This window comes from Lipophrys pholis, assembly GCF_963383615.2.
Source record: "Lipophrys pholis genome assembly, chromosome: 17".
NCBI lineage: Eukaryota > Metazoa > Chordata > Actinopteri > Blenniiformes > Blenniidae > Lipophrys > Lipophrys pholis.
The window spans coordinates 6,123,058-6,145,170 of NC_137643.1; the positions used below are offsets into that span (position 1 = coordinate 6,123,058).

The 22,113-nt window shown below is 40.7% G+C and overlaps 1 protein-coding gene across 1 annotated transcript in view; it reads left to right on the plus strand.

Moving 5' to 3' along the window:
• nudcd1 (NudC domain containing 1) overlaps positions 1-21,331 on the plus strand; it is a 36,706-nt gene extending 15,375 nt beyond the window's left edge. The window contains exons 7-10 of the mRNA XM_080485511.1: positions 4,014-4,158; positions 5,770-5,895; positions 15,541-15,700; positions 20,802-21,331. Of these exons, the coding sequence (XP_080341637.1) occupies positions 4,014-4,158; positions 5,770-5,895; positions 15,541-15,700; positions 20,802-21,091 (721 nt within the window). The 3' untranslated portion in view covers positions 21,092-21,331. The remainder of the gene's footprint in view (positions 1-4,013; positions 4,159-5,769; positions 5,896-15,540; positions 15,701-20,801) is intronic.
• The last annotated feature ends 782 nt before the right edge of the window (positions 21,332-22,113 follow it).

Consider the following 22,113-nt stretch of genomic DNA (forward strand, 5'->3'; position numbering starts at 1 on the left):
ATTCTTAAAATCTAATGTAGCCTGACATCTGATAAGGCGTTCAACCTTGAAAAGATCTCTTGGCATAAAAGGGAAAAGTTTTAAAATCAGTGAAAATGATCGAGAAGCACGTCTGTTTCCCAAAAACCGAAAGCATCTAGCCGTGTTTTGGGAGGAAATATAGCCCTGTTTTCCTTGTTGTATCACACTACGTGGGATTTTTTTGACACTGATCAACAGCCTATGTGTGGCCGTGTGTCGGTGTCAGCAGCTCCTGTCAGGGTCTCTCAAGGCAAAGTGTTCCCAGTAATGAGCCAGACACAGAGCGATTCAGGACTTCTTACTTATCAAATCAACACCACTGGGAACGCAGCGCCTTGACAAACGGCTTCAATAAGGCCCACGGGGGAACTGGCGGAAGAGTGTCTCTGAGAAAGAAAAGCAGGTCTAACTCTGCCTGTTTTCATCTGAGGAAGAGGAGTGATGACCTTGACTGGGGAGGTTTATGTGAAAGAAATGAATGAACAACTAAAACGGAACTACATTAAAAACATACATGCAAGGACAAAGAAACCGTGTCTCGCAGCCACGACACAGTGCGCTGTTGGTCTTTAAAAATCAAAACTACACCCCGTGAGTCACCGCAATGCGGTGTAGAGATGCGGAAGGGACTCGGTAGTTTTCATAAGCAACAGAACAATTGATCAGCTCGTCCATGCGAGTTGAGTCATACGATCCATTCTAGGACCTTTTTATATGCTTCTCTTGTCTCTGCTTCCTGCTTCTTCAATGCGAGTCCTCCTGTGCTCCATTCAGTGTGAAAACATGTTGTGTAGCCTGTTAGTGTCCCTGACGATCCTTGGTGAGCTTAAAGGCCCTTGTGTGTGAGAGATAGATAGAGAGAGAGAGAGAGAGAGAGATTGAGAGAGAGGGAGAAAATGCATGAATTTGTATGTGTTCAGCGAAAAATATCTAAAGATGATAGGGTCTGCATGGAGATGTCTTTTTATTTTCTGTTCTGTGAGCTGATGCTTGCTCATATGTCAAATTTACATCTAAGCTTCAGCGATCCTTTCTTCTCATCGCCGCTCTCTGGGTGTTGTATACACACAGATGCCCTTTAAAGTAGTGAATATCTCAAAGAAAGCTCTTCTTCCTCCTGGATGTGACTGTTTTTCCATAAGGGCATTATGGCAGCCAAACAAAGTGCACGGTTTGATTTGTTCCCGCAAAATAAAAACATAAAAAAGCCGTTCAGATGGAGATATGGTCAGTTTGTGTTTGTCTCTGTCTGTATATGCAGATAGCATCTGGATGGCCTTTTGCAATGTAAATACCTGGAGAGAGACACTGTTGTCCTTTTGTTTGTATTGAGCGTGTTTTTCCATACCAATGGGTAATGCTCTTCACAGGCGGGCAGTCGAGCACCGTCCTGCTTTTCTGTCTCCGGATGTGAATTAAGAAGCTTCCCTTTGTGTCTCTTTTCTATCTCCTCATCAATGGCTGAATATAGACCAGTTTCATAACGTACAGTGGTAGAACCGAGTAAAAAGGAGAGTGGTTTCTGAAGGCCCTTGTTAACGTTCTCGAATTGAAGGAGCAACACTTGAACAGGATGTCATGTCGTAGCTGATGGTTCCATCCATCTTCTTTCCCGCTTCGCCCATTTGGGGTCGCGGTGGCCGTACAGAGAGCAGAGAAGCCCAGGCATCCCTGTCCCCCGCAACTTCCTCCAACTCTTCTGGGGGGACCCCGAGCCGCTGCCAGGCCAAGCCAGAGGTATAATCTGTCCAGCGAGTCCTAGAGCGACCTCGGGGCCACGTGGCTCCCCGCTCTCCTGCACTGCTTGAGCAATGCACCACTCCCCCATGTGGGAACGTGTGGGTTAACCCGGTCACCAGGCGCTCGCCGGCAAACACCACACCCAGGCTTGGCTTCAGAGGTGTGTCCCGGTGACCCTCGTCTGGTCAGGGCACACGATCTTCTGCGTTCCTTGTTTGTGGGTGAGTGTGGTCGTGTTTGTCTTGGCCTTCGCTCCAGACCTGTCCGCCTTGGGTGACCCTACCAGGGGGATGTGCTCCGGACGGCATAGCTCTGAAGGTCACAAGACCACGCAAGCCCTTCCGCCACGACGAGGACGCCGAAGGTTTGACTGTTTTTATTTCAGGAGCATTTTTCTTGAGATGTGATTGAATTTATATGTTATATGTTGAGAGGCTTGAAAGTTGGTGTTCTAGACATAAAACAAAAACCAGATCCACAAACTCGGAGGAAAGTGAAAACTGCACACGACTGGTCCCTGTGGCTGCTGCAACATTTCAGTTTAGTTTATTTGTTGCTCTTGGAGCTTCAGTTGTGTGACTGACGGCTCTGAAGGAACCATCATTAAAAAGAATAAAAGAAAAGTGTAGTTTATGTACTCAAGACAAGAAGAAACAAGAACAAGCTTATTATTACGTGGGCTGATTGAAAGTTCAGAATGACATCTGTAACTTTGAATTGCATAACCAGTGATGATGACGATGTTGGGAAAGAGATCATTTTTTTAAACATGAGTCATGTATAATTCATTTATTAATAGAGATTTTATTCACAGATAGGGCACAATAAATGGAACTATGAATGACTTGAGGTTTTTTTTTTTTACAAACTATATAATGATAGAAGTAAATATGAAAACACAGGAAAAAATATCTCCTATAACATGACAAAAAATATGCATGCAGTTTTGTTTTAGTTTCTCCAATTAATTTGACTTGCATTTCCATAAAAAGCAGCTTGTGTTGACTTTGCAGTGAGGCTCCGTCATTCACGAAATTCAAGCTTTATCCCAGGTTTAAGCAAAAGTGCAACAGCAACTACGGAAACCCACAAGGATTGAGAGAACGGAACGCACAATTGCCCAAAAAAACTTGAATTTGCAAAATAATATTTTTAGCTACAAATTCGATAAATCGATTTTTTTTTTTTATACCCAGCCCTAATATTTTCTGAGTTTTTTGGCCTTTTACTGAGAGGATCATCTTATCTTCTTGGTGGTGCTGCATGCTCATTTTCTTCTAATACATTTATATGTATGTTTGTCATAGTTCAGTCCTCGTCAGTGGAGTAGCATGCAGTGGAGAATGTATGAAGACTTTTGTGGCAGCACGTATGATGAAATACCAGGCGCTTCATTATACTGAGCTGCACACTGTGAGTGTGGAGCCTCACAGTTACACACTGTCGTGGAGGATGTATCACCCTGGAAGAAATATGCATGTTGGTATTCTGATTTTATTCAGATTTATTCAATTTCTCTTGAACTCATTGAGACTTATTATTACCCTGATTTAATGCAACACGGCAAAAATAGAATTGGGTTCTCAGAGTACGGACAAGCGTTGCAGATTTTATGGCGACTCCTCACCTGCACCAGAGGCATTGTGGTCAGAAGTGTTTGTGCACACATTTAATCCATTGTCAGTAATTGTACTGGGATTCTGTTTTGACCCCACTGTCGTGGGGATTTTAAATTTTTTTAAAAAGATCGCATTTATAATGATTTCAAGATAATTTCCACAGTTAAGGTGCTTCAGTTTAATCTAAAACACATCTGGAGTTGTTAAAAAAACCCATTTATTATACGAAAATTATAAAATTTTTATACTCTAATTTGATACTGATTGGACGTTTACTGGCTGAATGCATCTTTATTTAAGTATTACAAAGGGTTTTCCAGTTTATTTAAAATAGAGGTTTTCTGAAGGTGTTGATCCAGAGATTGCTGTTTTTTTCTTATAATAATATTTAATAAAAAACAGTTTTAAATGTAAAACTGATCAAATCATTTCAGAATGTTTTGCTAAAAAATGTCATGCAATGTATTTCTTTCTGAATTTGAATACTAAAGACCAACAATTTATTATTTTTCATTTAATAAATTCTGATAACACTAAGATGACGAACTTTTTGATAGGATTTTACTGTATGTGATTAAATATACCACACTAGATATAGTTATTCTGTATTTCTTTCTGTAAATGTGTCTCCAGTCTGGAGGTGACCCTGCAGAAGCGGACCGAGGGACCCCTGTGGCCGGAGCTGGTGATGGGTGACAGGAGGGGGGAGTACGTGATGAGTGAGGAACAGGCCGCCCTCATCCATGAGAGACTAACTCACCTCACCTCTGAGGACCTGGTGAGGCTCACTCTTAAATTACTCTGCTAAATGTAATGAGAAATGTCTTGTATCTCTCCCACTAATATCCTATGAGAGTTGTCTCGCACTGTTTGTATTTCTGTGTAATGATTTCCTGATACAGCGGCAAAATTAAATAAAATACATCTATGTTCTGTTTGTATGTTCAAAATAGACATTCATTCATTCATTTGGCGGATTCGGGTGTGAATATGCCCACAAAGTTTGATCACAAGGGAGCTGGGCAAAATATAAACTCTTGAGCAGTGACACATTTTTTAACCAAACCAATGGTTAGGATTTTAACCCTAATCCTAACCATAGAGGGCCTTAAAGCATGTCTTCAGCTGAAAATCTAAAGGATTTTTCCCATGGAACCACATCATTTGGTCAGTGTACAGACATGTTTTATGTCCCCATAAGTATAGAAATAAAAATACATGCAAATTCTTAATAAGTAATTAGCTCATCCCAAAATACTTACAAGCTCTTTGCCAAAAATGTAAATTAAATCCAAACACAATTGTCATATTTGTATTTGTATTCAATAAAAAAATCTCCTTTTGAGTTTGATTCCAGAAACACTTTTCAAATAAGTTCCCACACAAACAACAAGACCAAGCAGAGATTTCTGACCTCTGCCAAGGGACAGAGGGAAAAGGCACATATTCCACATCCAGATCAGATGCCTTTATTCATTTATTTAGTTTGGTGATCACATGATTTTATTTCATAATTTGAAATTACACAAGAAAAGACAATATATTGCAAAATGAAAATTTTCTATTGTAAACCTCCTTTGGCCTCCTTGGATGGACAAACGACCAGAAAAGTAATTTTTTCTTGTCAAAATGAGACTGGAGCAGTTAAACTTTCAGTTTGGTTTAATGGCAACAGGTCAGTAACATGACATGAAAAAACAAAGAACATCTCACGAATCTGGAACTAAAATGTTTTATCTGATATATTGTTTGTTTCTTTTGAGAGGATTATGAGCTCATGAGACAAAGACTAATAGCAAACAAATTCAACAATATTTGTTATTAACTTAATCAAGCATTTTGCTTGTTTTCTTTTGTTTAGACTTTGGGTTTATGAGAAATGCAAATCATTACGTCCAGGTTTTATCTTACACATTACTCCAAACTTGACTAACCATCATGTTTTTATCAAAAGTGTGGCCTGATCACTTTAAAGTCCTGTCAATTAGCAGTATATGTTTGAAAATTGGATTAATTAAAAGAAAAAAACAACAACTTGAATGATGTGTTTGTTTTGTTAGGATGTTTTCTGATGACCTTAAGTTCCTTACTGCCGTCAACCCTTCCAGCTCCCAGCATCCCTCCACCTCCGGGGCCTCTCTTCTTGCTCTCCACTTCAGCTGCTCCGAGCTCTTGTCGTGATGGCGTGTACACATCATTACTCTTTGGTTTTCCGAGTCGCTCTCAACATTTTTGGCCACTTCCTGTCTCGTTCTCTTTATTGGTATCATCTGGGTCCACTCGAGGCGCTCTGTGCTTACACTTGTTTAGCATTTATTAACATGAAAAAGCCACAGACCCCATCATGTTTTCCTCTTCCCGCTTGTGTTTTTTTTTTTTTTTTGTCCAGAATGGAAACCCAGACAGGGACAAGCCCCCTTGTAACTCCCAGGAGCTGGAGGACTGCGATGGGTTTCCAGACGACAGCTCCAGCCTCACACACTTTGATGAAGAATCACTCAAGCCCACTCAAGTGGTGAGTAACATGGCTCTCCTTCACTGGTAAACGCACAGATTTCACAATCCTTCTCTCCTGGGGGTTTTATAAAAATTTTCAGTGTTTTCTGTCACTTCTTGCAATCTTTTCCGTCCCCTCACGTACACTGTTACCTGCCTGATTCCCACTGCGAGCATGAGAGCACGTTTGTCGTCGGCTGTGCTCCCCGTGAGCCGACCAGCCAGTGCTGGCATTGCCCTTTAACAAGCCACTTATTCACAGAGCTCCGCAGAGGCCCGGCAAAGAGGAACAGGTAGCCCTACTTCATCAATCTTCCTCGTGACTCGAATCAGAAGAAGCCGAGCCGTTGTAGCTGACAGCTATTTTTACAAACGCTCATGTGGAGAATATTTTCATCAAGGAGCGTCTGAGGGTTTGGAGAGGATGGCTGTCATCAGAAAGCCACAGGGCAGATCTCTTGTCATGCATCAGAGCTCAGATTTGCTTTCTGACGTCCACGTTATTATTATTATTCTTGACTTACATTCCGTTCTTTGGCGAGTCCCCAGTTTTTCCTCCATTGTTGTGCAGGTCACAGCTGAGGTTCATGTCAACTCATTCTTTTTATATGGAGAGAAGGCCTGTACTTGTGTTGAGATACCGAAAAATAAATTTATGTAAATCATCCACTGAATCAAGAAAATGTCTGTATCAAAGAGGTGAAAAACATAATGAAATGAAACCCCTGCAGTGTTTGGTCAGATTTTCATGCGTGCCTTGATTCCCAGCAGAAGCCTGTGTGAAGAGTCAGTTTTTCCTCTGGTTAAATCGTTCTGCAGGTTCTTTACAGCATCTGGAGAGATTCAGGAGATTAACTTTTATGAACGTGTGAAAAAACCAGTGTCCTTGTATCACACTGTCAGTGGAAACTCACCTCCGGTGAAAAAGTTATGTCACAGGGAATTTATGTGTTTCAACGAGAAAAACAAGTTGAAGGTTGGTACGGATGTATGAAAAGCGACATAAATCAAAGTTTATTTTCCAATACCTTCTTTTGTCATTTCTTGAATTCAGTAGAACACAAAGTACACAAACTATTTAGCCTCATATCCCCACAAAAAGAGATAGAGAGAGAAAACATACATACAGAATGGCAGTATCAGTATAAACATATACATAGATGTAGATCTGTTAATTCGTTGGCGTGTCCATATAATGTTACATCATGTCCTATTTGACCTGTGTATGCATGCATCTCCAAAGCAACACATTTAGTTTGATACTTCTTACCACAGTAGTACTTACAAAATATCTAAGTACAAAATGGAATCGCAGAACAATTTTTTGTAATCTTTGTCAGTATTTTCTTGATTTCATGTCAAAAGGCTTCACTTTTACACCGAGTGCAGTGTTGGAATGATCCCATTTCTAATCCACGTCTGACGGCGATTCAGGCTTTGTTTTGTTCAATTTCTGTGGGTTTCTGCAACTTTTGATTGAATACTCGTGTGTCGCAGAACGATACAGATGGAGCCTTCTGACTACTTTCTTTGTTCATTATTTGTGTGATTTGGTCCATTATTTGGAAGCTTGAACTTTTTCTACCAGCCCTGGTAATGTTTCATTTCATTTCATTTCATTCAAACAATATAACTGTTTGTGCTGCATTTTTCTCTATTCTTGTTAGATAGGAGCACATTTTTTTGACCAATCAATGCAAAAGAGTTTTTTGCGCCACTGTATTTTATATAAATGGTAAGCTTTCAAAATTAGCAGGAAGAAATTGAATTGAATTCCCCAGTCAGTGTTGCACATACTACGAAAAGTCAAGGTTTCAATCTCACCTCCTGGAGAATTCTTAATAATAACCACAAATGAATGTTTTCGAAAATCAAAAACGTGGCCGGCTGCTCCTTTCATTTGTGAATGCAAGTCTTTCACTGATGTTCCTCTTTCACTGTCTTTTGCACAAAATAATATCTGTGTTTATGACGGGGGAGAAAAAATCCCTTCACAGGAACTATCACAACATTTTAAAAAATGAAGCCTTTCATTATGCAATGAAAAGCTAATGATAAGCATTGAGAGTACGACACTGTGTCTCTGTCCTGGCCGTGATGAAGGGCTTAATGAGAATAAAAGCCCTTTAATGTTTCTCCCTCCATTTACTCGGCAAATAGAGCAGCCGGGCGAAGCTGCTGCGCTGAAATAAGGTGGACTGCAGTGTTACCGGTTCCATCAGCCTTTTGAAGGACATCCGTTTGCTCCACGTGTCTGCGGACATGTGTGCGTTTCATCCAGGAAGCCTCGCCGCTCTGCTCTTCAGTCTGCAGCTTCATTGTACCTGCTTCAATGCTTCCTGCCCACCACAACTCATGCTGACCTCCTTTACGTAACATCTCGGCTCAGTCGTTGTGGCCTCTCTTAGTTTTGGTACCTTTTGTTGATGGTTGCGATCGCGTCTGAAAGGGCGGAGAATAGTCGTTCTGTGGGGAAAGCTGTGAGTCACGTCGTCTGTCTCTGTCGTTCCTTTTAAATGGAGTGTACCAGAACATCTGGCGGATTCGGTTATCAATGCTTATCTTATCAAAAATTATGCAATTAAATAAGTGGAAAAAAATTAAGTAAAAGTACCATATTTCACGGTCAGAAGCACAAAAATCAAGGAGAAATTATCTAAAATCTGTGGAGCCCCAGAATGGCCATAGAGAAAAAGAATTACGTGTGGGAACGAGACAAGTCGTTCCCTCAAATTAATAATACGAGGGAACAATAGAATTTAATCCGTGGCCACAAGCTCGTAACTCGTGTCCTCAACTTGAGGGAACAAATGATTATCTTGTGGCCACAGATTATATTTTTTTTCTCTATGGCCACTCCGGGGCTCCGTCAGAGTCAACAAAGGGAAGAAAAAACATTTAATTTACAGGCAAGGGAGAGAGCTCTGTTACAGAAAATACACACATATTAACATTGTTTACTTAACTGAAAATCATATAGTTGATGCATAACACTCAATATGCGTCATACTGCGGACAAAAAAATAATAAGAAAATATCTTGACAACAGTTGTATGAAACTTGTGGCAGAGGTTCATTTTAAAAGGTGGATTTTTTCAGACATTTAGTTAGGATTTCTCTGGGTACACAGACTTCTTTCCATAATTCTAAAAAACATGCTTGTTAGGTTGATTGTGACTCTGAAATAAGCCTGCGTGTCACCGTATATGCTTCTCCCTGTGCTCACTCTGTAATGGACTGGCGGCTTGTCCAGCATGTACCCTGCCTGCCGTCTGATGTGAAAGGCTCCAGTGCAGCCTGACCCTGACTCAGGTTAAGCAGGTATAGACAACAGATGGATTAATGGATCATTCCCACCTCAGCTCTCATTTATTCCTAATTGTTGCCCATCTTTTCAGTACTTCCCTTCATTCAAAATATTGTCAGATTGATCTTTTCTTCTCTGTTTTTGGTTGAGCAGGTTTTGTGAATGCTAACTTTTCATCTCATCTGTCGAAGTGAAACTGTGGTTCTGTTGGTGTCACAGGCTTGATTTCAACACAAAATTTTGCATTTGGAAATTTTTTTCACCCCCCCCCCCCCCCCCCCCCCCCCCCCCCCCCCCCATCATGTGCCTGACAGTGGATTGTTCTGAACTTAATTGTTCCTGTCCTCAAATACCTGATTTACTTTTTGCAGATTTGTTTGACAGATTTCTCAGTCATTCTCAGATTACTGTACTCTATATACTATATCAATATTTTTGGGTAATTTGATAGTTATGGTATAATATTCATAGTTGCAGTTATGCTTAGATAGCTAAAAAGCCATCAATATTGCAGTAAAAACTAACTAACTGCATAGTTCAAGTTCTCTATGGTTTTTATAGTGATCTATTGGCCGACCAATCAAAATTTGCACTTGAGATCTTTTCTGTTGTTCCTGCCAACAACAATATTGAATTTCCAGCTCGTCATTGACTGACCTGTGGCACAGCTGATCTCTTCACATCCAGACCAAATACACAAGGTGGTTTTAAAAGTGAAGATTCACCCTAAATAAACAGTTATATTTGTTCCTTCCTCGTTTGATCAGCTGCCTCACAGGACTGTGACGCCACCTGTGACGACGATGACGGAGTTGGCATTTCAGCCGTTAATGCACACCTCTGGCCTCTGTGTACTGATGGATTGGTTTTTTTTTCTTCTCTTCTAATGCCATCCTCTCACTTCCTCTCTATCTCCAAAGCCTTTCAAACCTTGATAGAAATAATAGAGCATTCACTAAAAAGCTTCTTTTTTTTTTTTTCTTTTTTTTCAAAGTGAGTGCAGGTACAAGTGATTTGTGTACTTTTCCTACAGAACATAGGGTACAATTGAGAATACTTCCTGTTGTATTCATTATGCTGCCTCTCATAGCTACTCAATAGAGAAAGAAAAAAAAATCCTATGTGCTTGTTGTCTCTGAGGTATACAGCCACATCTCATGGTCCTCCTCAGCAGTTGGATTTGAATATGATGATAAAGACACAGGACGTACTTGAAAGCTTTTGAAAAAAAAAAACGAGAAAAAAACCCCACATGTACTTGTGCTTTGTCATGAAGCTGCAGCCTTCAAGGTCAACAGAGAGCCTTCAGGACCAGTATATACCTGTTTGATTATATGCGCTGCCCTCTTCAAATTGTTCATAAACATCTATTTTTTCTTTTTCCCAACTTGGATAAACTAAAGTTGGAACCATGTTTTCTTTAGGCGGCTTTTCTTTTTCTTTTTTTATTTTATTTGAATAATTTGTATGCATAAAGGCAGGATATTACTGTAATTGAGAGATTTAAAAAAAAAAAAAATCAATGGGTTGAAGGTATAGGAACATTTTTCTGTACCAATTCACTGGTGTGTCAATCCCATGTGTCAGTGTACAGTAAAACTGTGCCTTCACACCCTGGACAGTAAAGACATAAATAATATGTATTATCAGTAATAAAAACTTAAAGGGAACATTTATGACATGGCAGCAGGTGAGAAACCACACACACAACTGAGGAGACTGATCAGGTTTAGACAGTTTGTTCATTAAAGATCACCTATTATTCAACTTTTCAACGCTTCAAAGTGGGTCTCGTTGGTCCAAAAATATTGTATTCAAAGTTTATTCCCCCAAATCCAGCTTTTCCTGGATTTTCAGCCGTTTCAATATTGGATCATTTGAGCTGCATTCAGAATCTGCTGTGTCTGTGTGAGCTGGACTGGCTCCACCCACACATGCCCATCTTGAGCAGAGGAGGAAGTACTTCCTCTCGTGGTGCCATGTGCCAGAGCGGAGCTGCCTAACTGTGGGAGGGTCAAAGGGAGGGTCTACCTTGATTGGGATTGGCTAAATCCCCAATGATACAATATCGAGCTTGAATTCTGATTCGCTTGTTGGCGCAACACACTTTATAAATTTTTAATTTTTTTTTAAAAAACAAGCCAGGGAAAGAGATTACAGATTCTCTTCACTTCTGAGGCGTCATTCTCAAGTATAGGGACGCATATTACTGTTGGAAAACCATTAGAAAGTGAATTTTACATAATATGACTCCTTACATCAAATACGAGGCGGGTTTAGCATACAGCCATCAAGCCACAGAGGAAACAAAATCCAAGATGTAGTCGGTAAACAGGCGAGAGTCGGAACAAGAGCAAGATAAATTGGCCTTGACAGAAATGCTAAGACTGGGAAATGAGGGAAATCACCACAGGTAGTCGGCACATGGCATAGTGAGACAAACCAGCATCAGACGACACTGAGAACAGTGCATGAGAGGAAAGCGGTGATGAGGCTTAAATAGTCTGATAAGCAATGCAGTTGACTTTATAAATTCACTGTGGTCTACAACATACAAGATTAGTGACGTGTGTGCTATGTTTGGCAAACCTCTCATGGAGAGCGACTATATTTGTTCCATACAACAATGCTGCATCAAGGCCAAAACATTTCCACTCTGTAACCATGTGACTGTGACGCTCCCCTGTCGTCATATTCAGTAGTCATGGAAACGGGACACTGTACCCCATTAATGATGTCGGTGTGAAAGCAGCCACACCAAACTACTCTGTCGGTTACAGTCTAAATGGAGAACACCGGAACACAGAGAAAAAGTCTGATTGGATGACATGTTCACGACTGTGGGCCTGATCAGACCTGGCGTCAACATACGTTTCGGGTGAAAAGCTCACGTGTCGAGCCCTGACGCAGATTCTTTACATTTGTTCATATCAAGTCTTTCAGGCGAACCTTTAATTGTGTGACTACCTCTATGTCACTTCCGCTAAATATCCCGGCACGCAGTCATGAGTCATCCAGCTTGCGCTGGACTGTCTCCCCGGGACCGGATGTCCATGTTCTTTTCCATCGTTTCTTTGGAAAGTTGGAAAGACCGTGTAACTCAGAGCAGTGCATTCTCTTAAACAGAAACACAGTGCACACTGATGACGCTTACGTACAACGTATTTTTCGGCGTCGCTGCTGTTCGCACTGGCCGCCTCGGATTTGAGTGAAATTGCTTTGGCTCACCTGAAACGCAGATTAACGGCAGGTCTGAACGGGCCCCGTGAGAATCCACTGTCATGTCTGAAACTGAAACAGATCGAACAGAAGGTGTCCTATTCACTTACCCTCATAGGTTTTTTTCATTAACCGTTAATATTCAGGTAAAACATCACTTAGCATTCATGAATCGTTTGCTAGTAGATTGACACCCAAAACGTGGTCGGGGTTGTTAGGGTGCAGTTTAATCAGGTGATTGACAGGGCTGCTTACATAAGCAAACAAAACTGTTCACATGATTGTAATTGGTGCACAAATAAAAGCACTAACAAAAACAACTCAATGGAAATCTGTCATAGGAAGGAACTAAAACTGTGTTCGTAGATGTTTTTATGTTAATGAAGGAGCCATCACTCACTAGGTGAACTGTTCACCACGAGTGGAGTCGATTCACTAGTTCAAAACCAACTTTACTTAAAGTCACTCTTAGAATTTGTCACATTAGTTAAGTATTATTGAAGCACTCGTCCTCGAGTTTATTGAAATAGTAAGTAACTGAGCTGTTCCTCATTGGATATGCCAGCCTTTACTGAGGTTAAATCAACCCTCTAATGGATTTTATGAACAATAACAGCGAATAATCATCATTGTGACTTAAGTAGTTGTAGTTGTGTCTTTATAGTGCATAATTAGGTACACTTATGTTCACACGTAGGCAGAGAATACACGACTATTACACATAAACTGACCGCATCTCACCATAAAATACTCAGTTGTTTACAACAGTTGCAGTCTTACTGTCGCCAATCGAATACTTTTATTAGTGAGTGCAGGTCATTTATTATAAATCCTCTTGCCCTTTAAGCCTCGATCCCTGTCTTTTCTATCTCTATATACTGTGTTCTTTATTGCTCTCTACTTCAGTGCAGCAGGTAACAGAGGAATTAGAGGGATTTTAGATTGTGGATTGAAAAGGATAATCCAGTGCTCTGTGCTGCTGTTGGCACTTAAATCCTCCTCCTTCAATAATGGCTTTGTGAAGAAGCCAATGTGGAGTACGACAGTAATTTCTTTCATAATCTTGTTGGTATTGCTGTTTACTTTTTGTTGAATTTTGAATTAGGAGGTGAGACCCTGAACTGTTAAATACACAATAATACGCATAATGCAGTCACACAGTACAGCCACGTAGCCACCCTCCGTTAGTTTCACCAGATTTGGCCAGGTTTGTGAAAACTGACTGCTGTGCAGTGTCGCCTCTTTTAAGGTGTTTGAGCTTATTGGTGCACTCCTCGCCGGTGAATTTGTCGTAGGATTTTATGCTTGGTATCATAATGGCGTTTTAGGTTGAAGTCCTTGAGCACTGCATTAACCTGCTTCCAGATCAGGCACACGACTTCATACGACCCGTGAGGTACAGCAAAGTAAGCATTTGTCCACTTATCCTAAAACCGCTGACACATTTTTTTCGGCTCCCACTCCTTCTTCACATTTCCTCACACTATTGTCTTTAAAGCTCTCCATGTCTATTAGGCCTTTTTTTAAGTAAAAGATGATGTTTGTCCAAAGTGAGGCTCATGGTTCAAGGAGAATATATTTATTTTATTATGTTTATTTTATTTGACTTTACGTACAATGCTGTCCAAGAGATATCCTCCCTTTGGCACTTGAACATTTTATGCTGGATGGCACACAGCCTTCTGATTGGAGCCCATTTAACCCAGCACACATTGTTTTTCTTCGATTAACAAATCATGACCCGGGCTGCCCAGTTGTCCGTCAGCCAGCGCACAAAAACACAAAGAGAGAGCGAGCCTCTGAAACACGAGTGGCAGGAAAACGACTTTTAGCGAGGATTGGTGATGGCTCGCTGAGTGGCTTTTCATTGTGCCGAAACTGTCAACGGAGAGAACACAGAGGCTGGTTGGTGGAGTCTTTTCAATGCTCGTCAAGTGTGTATTGTGACAGGAGGGACGGCGCTGCCTGACAGCGTCTGAGACATGTTGGCAGCTGGATCAGCAGGATACGGGTTGACTCTGAGTGAGGGATCGGTGCGAGTAGTCAGATGAGGAGCGATTATGCCACAGTGACAATCCTTTTCTGTACAAAACAAATGGCAAAAACCACACACACAGAATTAATAATCAGCACATTGATTAGAGGAAAGTGAATATGGGGGGAATTTAATTATTACATACAGTTGAACACAAGTTTTTACCAACAAGATCTGCTACAAAATGAAGTCATTGATGTCGACAACCACATGGTAAGAAATCTGAAGGCAATTTTCTAACAAGTTTTCCAACAGTGAAATGCATCAAAAAATGCTGCAACTGTTCAGTATGAAAATCGAAGAAGAAGAAAGTAATTATAGTTAACAAGAAAGAAATGGTATTTGAATACGAAAACAGACAGAAAATCTGTCCAGTTATCACCTTGTAATTATTATGTGTCAATCATTTTCTCAGGCAATAACTGGTGAAAATGGATTAATCCTTGAAATGCTAATCGAGGTCCTGATTGATCGGTGAGAAACCAAATCACCCAGAGAAAACCGCCTCCCAGTTCAGCCCAGACTCAAACTCCTCTTCAGTACTAATTACTACACACTGTAGTCTGGCTATATGGGAAATACCATTTTTAAATGATTGCACTCTGAAAGAAATATCTGTAAGGGGTTTTTTTGTGATGGTGATGAACATATTTAAGGACTTTGTGTGTGCTAAAGCGATTCATTTTCTATTTTTCATTTCATCCATGTGTTATCTTATAATAATGACGACAGTGTTGTTTGTCCACCGTTTAACTTGTTGGGCCACTGATTTAGAGATTTATTGTTCTTAACAACAACTAACTGAACAACTTTACCAGTTCATTCAAAGTCTGGATAAGATGGATTAAATCTGGATAAAATGCAAAAGAAAAAGCATCTGGATGTGCACAGATTTTTTGTTTTTTTAAAATCTGTTATTTATTCCTCGTTACTGAAACAAATATTTGCTCATGATCCCAAATCCCAAACTTTGCCCTCATCCCACATCAGTCCACAAAATTTCTGTCTTCATGCTTGATGATTTCTGGTCATTTACACTAAAATTGTGTCCAGAAACTGTGATTCTCACTAACGTTTGTTCCTCCCGTGTGTTTTCTCTTCAGGTGAATCTGGGGAGCCATCAGTATTTGTTTACAGTTGACGTAAACCCGTCCGAGATGCCGTGTCTCTGCCTCCGACATGACGTGGACGCTCTGGTGTGGCAACCTCGTCCTGACCAACCTGGCAACATGTGGGAGCATGTTGCCACATTTAATGCTTTGGGTAAGAGCCCAATGGGTTTTTCTTTGACTTTTGAAACTATTTTCTCACACTTTAGAAAAAAAACCCTTTAAGTCCAGTGTTTTGGATGAATTTATTTTACCGTCGCAAGTCAAATCAACCACAAGAAGCTCCAAACAAATACAGAGTCTTCCCAAGAGCAGTTTGGTTTAGATGTGAAAGCTAGAGGAGTATGGTGTCTGCTGCTTTGATTTATTCTAGTGCACCTCAGGTTTCTCCAATTATCTGCACAGGTGGATTCTGCTCACCTTTTGTGAAGCTACACAGACACACACATACATTGAAAATGACAAGATAAACACACTAATACACACACAACACCAAATGGTCCTCGCATTTGGGAATTGTGAATAATCATTGAAAATGCAGGGCAGGAACTGCGGATGACTCCGACTGCGGTGTGATGATTGGTGGTAGGTGGTGTGGTTGCAGTCGTTATAAAAGTGCCGGTCTCATGAGATTGTAGCACAGCACCGTCTCTTGAGTTTACTTTGAAAGAGGAAAAGAGAAAAATCCTTGAATAGAGATGTCACTGCCGTGTCGGGGTTAGAGATGAAAGACCTGACCCAGATAAAAACCTTGATGTGGATTATTATTCAGACATCAACGGAAAACAACCTTCACTGCTGCCCGGAAATCTGAACAAAAGTGTGCAGTTAAGATTGTAAAATGCAGTTCGATCAGTTTAACGGCCGCTCCCGTTGCGGCTGCAGATGGTGAGACTCACCTGGATGTATCCATGAACCCAGCCTGCCTTGAGTCAACAGTCCAGGCTGCTGCTGCTGCTGCTGCTGCTGCTGCTGCTGCTGCTGCTGCTGCTGCTGTTGCTGCTGCTGCTGCTGCTGCTGCTGCTGCTGCTGCTATCACTAAGTGTCCTTGGCACACTTTAGGCCACTTAATGCTAATCGATGATCGGTTGGAGCATCAGGGTTTATGTGAGTATTGTTGGCGACCAGGTGCATCCCTTTATGGCCACAATCTTCTTAATGGCTCCTTTGAGTGGGATAGTGCACCAGGTCGTAAAGCTGAAGGCGTCTCAGGCCCATAATAATGAAGTCAGCGAACTTCTGTGTCCTCCAGAGCCGCTGCTTCTGAATCCAGCTGACAGATAGCCGAGTGTGAGGGGAGTAGTGTTGAGAATAACACAATTATAAAATAACATGTTACTGTATTCAAACGACCTTTACCAGTAAAAACAACTCGTGGCCTGATGTGCTAACCACATAGTTGTTCAGTATTTTGAACTTTTCAAAACATTGCTGTGGAAATGCAAAACTTTTCTCAAACAAAAACCATCATTTTCCCTTGAAACGTCTTGTAAAATGGATCAACTTTCTACCTGCTAATGGGAACAACACGGCGCCACCGCATTAGAAATCCCGTTAAATTGATTTCTAGCACAATATGTTGTTTTTCCACTCAATGTATCTTTTGCTAAATTACCTGTGTTGACATCAGAGGTATTAATATTCATGTGTAGAGTCGAGTTGAAGTTTCTGCATGTGGACTCAGCTGAAGCTCAATTATTATTTCTTGTAATGATCGACTTTGCTTCCATCCGCTGTCACGCTGCTGCCTCTGCATCACTATCGATACCATAAATACATGATGGCTCATTTAAATTGACGCAGTAACTCAGTTGTTATTGCCGTTACAGACTGAAGCAACAACAGAAATATATTCTGCTCCTTCAAACAGCTTAAATTGGTCTGATACTCAATCTCGGGGTGATTTCTTCTTCTTGTTGTGTCTGTTGGATTGGTTTCTCGCCACTGTTTGTCGCCGAATTGCTTTCAGTGTCTCACGTTATCCAATTTGTCTCCTCTTCTCTCTCTTTTCGTCTCAAAGACCGACATGTGGAACAAGTTAAATTTCAATTTCCTACTTTGACATGTTGATTTGTCTTTGAGTTTTTTCCCCCCAATCTGCCCGTTGTCTGTTTGGAATCTATCATCCAATTTGAGCTTCCAGCTGGATCCCAGGTGGTATTTTCACACATTACTTGAGTGAATTGAAATGAGGCTCGGGGGGATAATGGACTCCACTGATGCATGTCTGAGCATCGCCAGCAGCGTCGTTAAGGTGCGTTAGAAGCAAATTAGCCCCCCTTTTAGAATTTATATGATCTCAGGAGATTTAGTCTTCTATTAAACAAGAAGAGTATAAACAGGCAGATTCATGTCAATAGACATTAGACAATCAATTTCGCAGCAAGCGAAGTATTTAAGAGAAATGATTGAATTTCTATACCAACAAAGTGGTTAGTATTGAACGAGCTGGTCGGAGCCCTGCTGGGCAACAACAGTCTGTAACGCTAATCTCATTAGCCTGAAGGACAAAGTTGAGCTGAAGCAGAGAGGAAAGTCTCCGCGTTATTAAAATGCCCCGGTGTCGTATGGGAAATCTCAGCACGCAGGATGTGGTTAATCACATTTCAAGAGTGAAAGATAATCTGTTTTCCACCAACAGTGGAGCCGTGATCGCTCAGGTAACTTCACGATAAAAGACGTGGCTACATAAACACTGCACTTATTTATACTGGTAGTTTTTATAAAGGCATGTTGGTACAAGTTCTCCGGGGATGTGGTTTGTGTGATCAGGAAGACATTAAATATAGCAACGTACACGCCGTTCGCCTTGTCAGGCATAAAGACAGTTGCTCTGTTGCTGTAGAAACCGAACGGAAATACCTCGTTTCTGTTAATGATTCTTCACATGAAGAGGGAAAAATCTTTTCTCTGAGTATATAAGTGTATATAAGTTTCACATATATACATACCTGTATACATACCTGTATATATGTACTGTGGTCTGTTAGATTTGATCATATTTATTTATTATATGCTTTTATCTCTGTCCATCTCTTTCACTCTTTCTCATCTCTTCCCGCATTTCTCCGTCTCTGTTTCCATCCATCCATCCATCCATCAAAATGAGATAAAAAGCTCAGTATTAACACAGTCTTTGTCTTTTGGTGATATTTGCCTTTGGGTTTTTTGGTTGTTTTAATATTTTAACTTAATATGCAAGAGTGTGGTGTCTTCTAGTTTATGTAATTACTCTGTCAGCGAAGCACTTTAGCTGTTTGTCGAACCCTTTATCTCATAAATCAGTGAGAAACCTCATTTAAATCCCCAGCTAAACATTTGAATAACTGACTTCCCTGTTGTAGCTGATCAATGATAGAAAGCAGATGCGACTCCACAACCCTTCAGATTTGACAATTAGAAACCAGTCAATGGTTTCTATTTTATTCATTCAAGCATTGCATCAACAAATTCCATGTTGGCTGTTTTGTTCACTATTTTATGTGCAGTGGAGACAAAAGAAATCATCTTTGCGGCACAGTGTCTTTCCAACCTAAGTACAGTCATTTTCCGGCTGCTGTGTTGAACCTGCGAAGGTTTGCCACAGAAAATCAAACCCGCCACCGCAGCCAGTTGCTTTCCAGTGGAGGTTCCTATAAAAAATGTAAAAAAGAAAGAAAGAAATTAAGCTTTGGAAAAGATGAAAGTAAATCTGTTCTTCACCGAGATACCCCAACAAGACACAGAGACTGGAGTGAACATACTGTATGTCTGTTTTATGTTTTATCTCATTTATTTAATCTGACTTCACTTTAAACCTTTCATCGTGGTCTTACAAGTGCATTAAAATGTATTCCCATAATTTATTCTAAAGTGAAACTTTCATATTACATTAGTTTCATGACAGTAAAACAAACTTTCTTAGACTTTGATTCTTGACAATCTTAGCTAATATAAAAAAATGAAAAAAATAAATACAGAATTCCAAAAAATACCATCCATGAAATCAGTGTAATTATCAAAAATCTTCTGTTATTCTTTTTAATGTCGATTATTTTTTAGGCCATCCTTTCCCTATAAACATCCCATCCCACCTCCATGTGTCTCTACACTGGTCTGGTGCCTTTTCTGCTTGTAGATCAGTAGAAGTGTCTGATCTTGGATGTGACTGATCTCCACGACGAAGCGACTCACAAAGACAAACTACTTTTCAGTAGAATATATTGTTCTTTCTCTTTACTGGATGGCAACAATAACACTGCACTTTTGAAAGTTCCCCTTTATTTTCTTGCTTTCAAGCCCCTTAACTTGTAAGAGAAGCCCACTTTTCTCTCTTTGATCTAGTGCAGCGTAAAGCCGCTGCCGTACGGCGGGGAATCACTGCTGTCAGACATGATGAAGAGCTCCAAAACAACACTAAAAAGATGTCGGAGGAAATAAATTCCACTGCTTGCAAAAGGCTGACGGGAGCATGTGTTTGAGTGTGAGACGGGCTGCACAAACGTGTCATTTATGTCAAGCTGCAGCAATTTCTCCGACTTCCTCTCACTACAATTGGATGAAATATCGGTTAAAGACGCTCCGTCTGTCTCTCACTGGGCGGCATGCGCTGAAGATGAGAGGAATAAACTCCCTCTGGTTTACTTTCCCACCTTCTGCTGAATTCGAGTGAAATCTGTCACGTGAATAAAAGTCACATCAAATAACCTTTTTATCTCACATTATTGAATGTTCATTTTAAGTATTTTGGGATTCGCGAGCAATAAAAAGCTGGAACAGGCGCTGGTTTTGAGGTTTTTGCTGTGAACCAGCGCATGATGCTTTTTATAAATGAGGCAATGCGATTTTGCACTATAGCTTATTTTGTAATATTAATAGGTTTCTATTCACTTTTATTTTTTAAAGCCATATACAACGCGGTCCTTTTAAGGCGGTGGACTCTCCATCACGTCATCATTTTATTAAACTCCACATATCCTCATATTTAAATGATTTATTTTCAAAAATTACAAGAAAAAAGTGGTTTGTGAGAAAAGCAATACTTTCATTTAGCACATATTACTAGAACATCATGTTTCAGTGGAAATTAATGGAATTATGTGATGCAAATAAAAAGAAATGTGAGGCCTGGTTTACACAAAAGCTTTTTCCAGGGTGCCGATCCACCAATCCCCTCCAGCAAGTTGCATCCTGGGAAAAAGTCACCGTCCTCCTGGGACATCACGTATTCACTCTCCACGCCCTGGTCTCTCTGCTTTAATCCGTTCTCAACGCAGGTTACGTCCAGGCGTCCAAACGAGACAAGAAGTTCGCCACGTGCCCCCCGAACTTCTCCTACGCCTCGCTGTGCGAGTGTCTCCGGCGGGCCTTCATCTACCGGCAGCCGGCGCCGGTGGAGACCGTCCTCTTCAACAGGAAGCAGGGCCGCCAGGTAGGACAGGTTGCCAAGCAACAGGTGGCGAGCCTGGACTCCGACAAACCAATCCTGGGCTTCAGAGCGACCAATGAGAGACTGTACGTCCTGACCCAGGCTAATCTCTTTGTTCTAAAGGTCAATAATAATTAGATCTGGGACTCTAGTTAGTTTTACATTTTCATCTCATTACCGCCAAAGATCATGACCATTCCAAACTGAAGACTTGTTATCTGATGTGAAAACTAAAGAAACATCTGTCCACCGATGAATCCCTACTTGTTTTACACGTTTAGTCTAATGTGAACCTGTATATGAACCAGGAAGGTGAAACTGTATTCCTAAAGACATGAAATGAAAATAAATGATTCCTGCAATGGGTTTTCTTCAGTCGAATGAGTTCATTTAATTCAATCACACATTTGCTTCACCTGAGCAGCGTCCTCATTGTTGAAAATACACATTTATTAAGCCTGGTTAATGCTCACTGCTTTATTAAAGGCATTTGTATGTCCAGGAAATTGAATTCATAGATGAAATTGTCGACTTTTCTGTTAATGAGTCTCACTGAAGCCCGAGTGGTTGTCGCCTGGTGTCACACGGTGTGCGGGAAGGTGGACTGAAGGAAATCCTTCTCCTTGCCTCATTTTACTATCATTACTGTGAAAATTTGAAAGAGGCAAATGTTCATTTCCATAAATTTCCATAAACTTGCTTCACGCATCACGCGGCTTCCGCCACATGAGCCTCAATCTCACACAAATCACTGGGAGGTGAAGCCAAAACTCTCAAGAGGCCCTTAAGTGCAATCACATCTTCCACCAATGCATTTCCTCCCTCCTTTTTAACTTCCCTTTTCTGAACAAATAGAAGCCCGACACACACATTAGGAGTATATTTAGAAATGCAGCAGAGGGATTTAAAAAAAAATTTTCCCCTCTGAGGTATTAAAGTAAATTAGATTACATTTCCTGAGGTGTCAAAGAGAAGAGCAGCGTTTGCCTCGTGCTTGTTCACCAGGATGGTTTTCACCTGAAGAAACCCCTCCCCCTTTCTGATATAAACCGTTTTAAGGTTTTGCTTATGCAATTTTTTTTCTAGGTTAAAAGAGATTTTCTTCTTTTTTTTTTTAATCTATACATGAATGATGAAATAGAAAAAGTTGGGAGAGACTC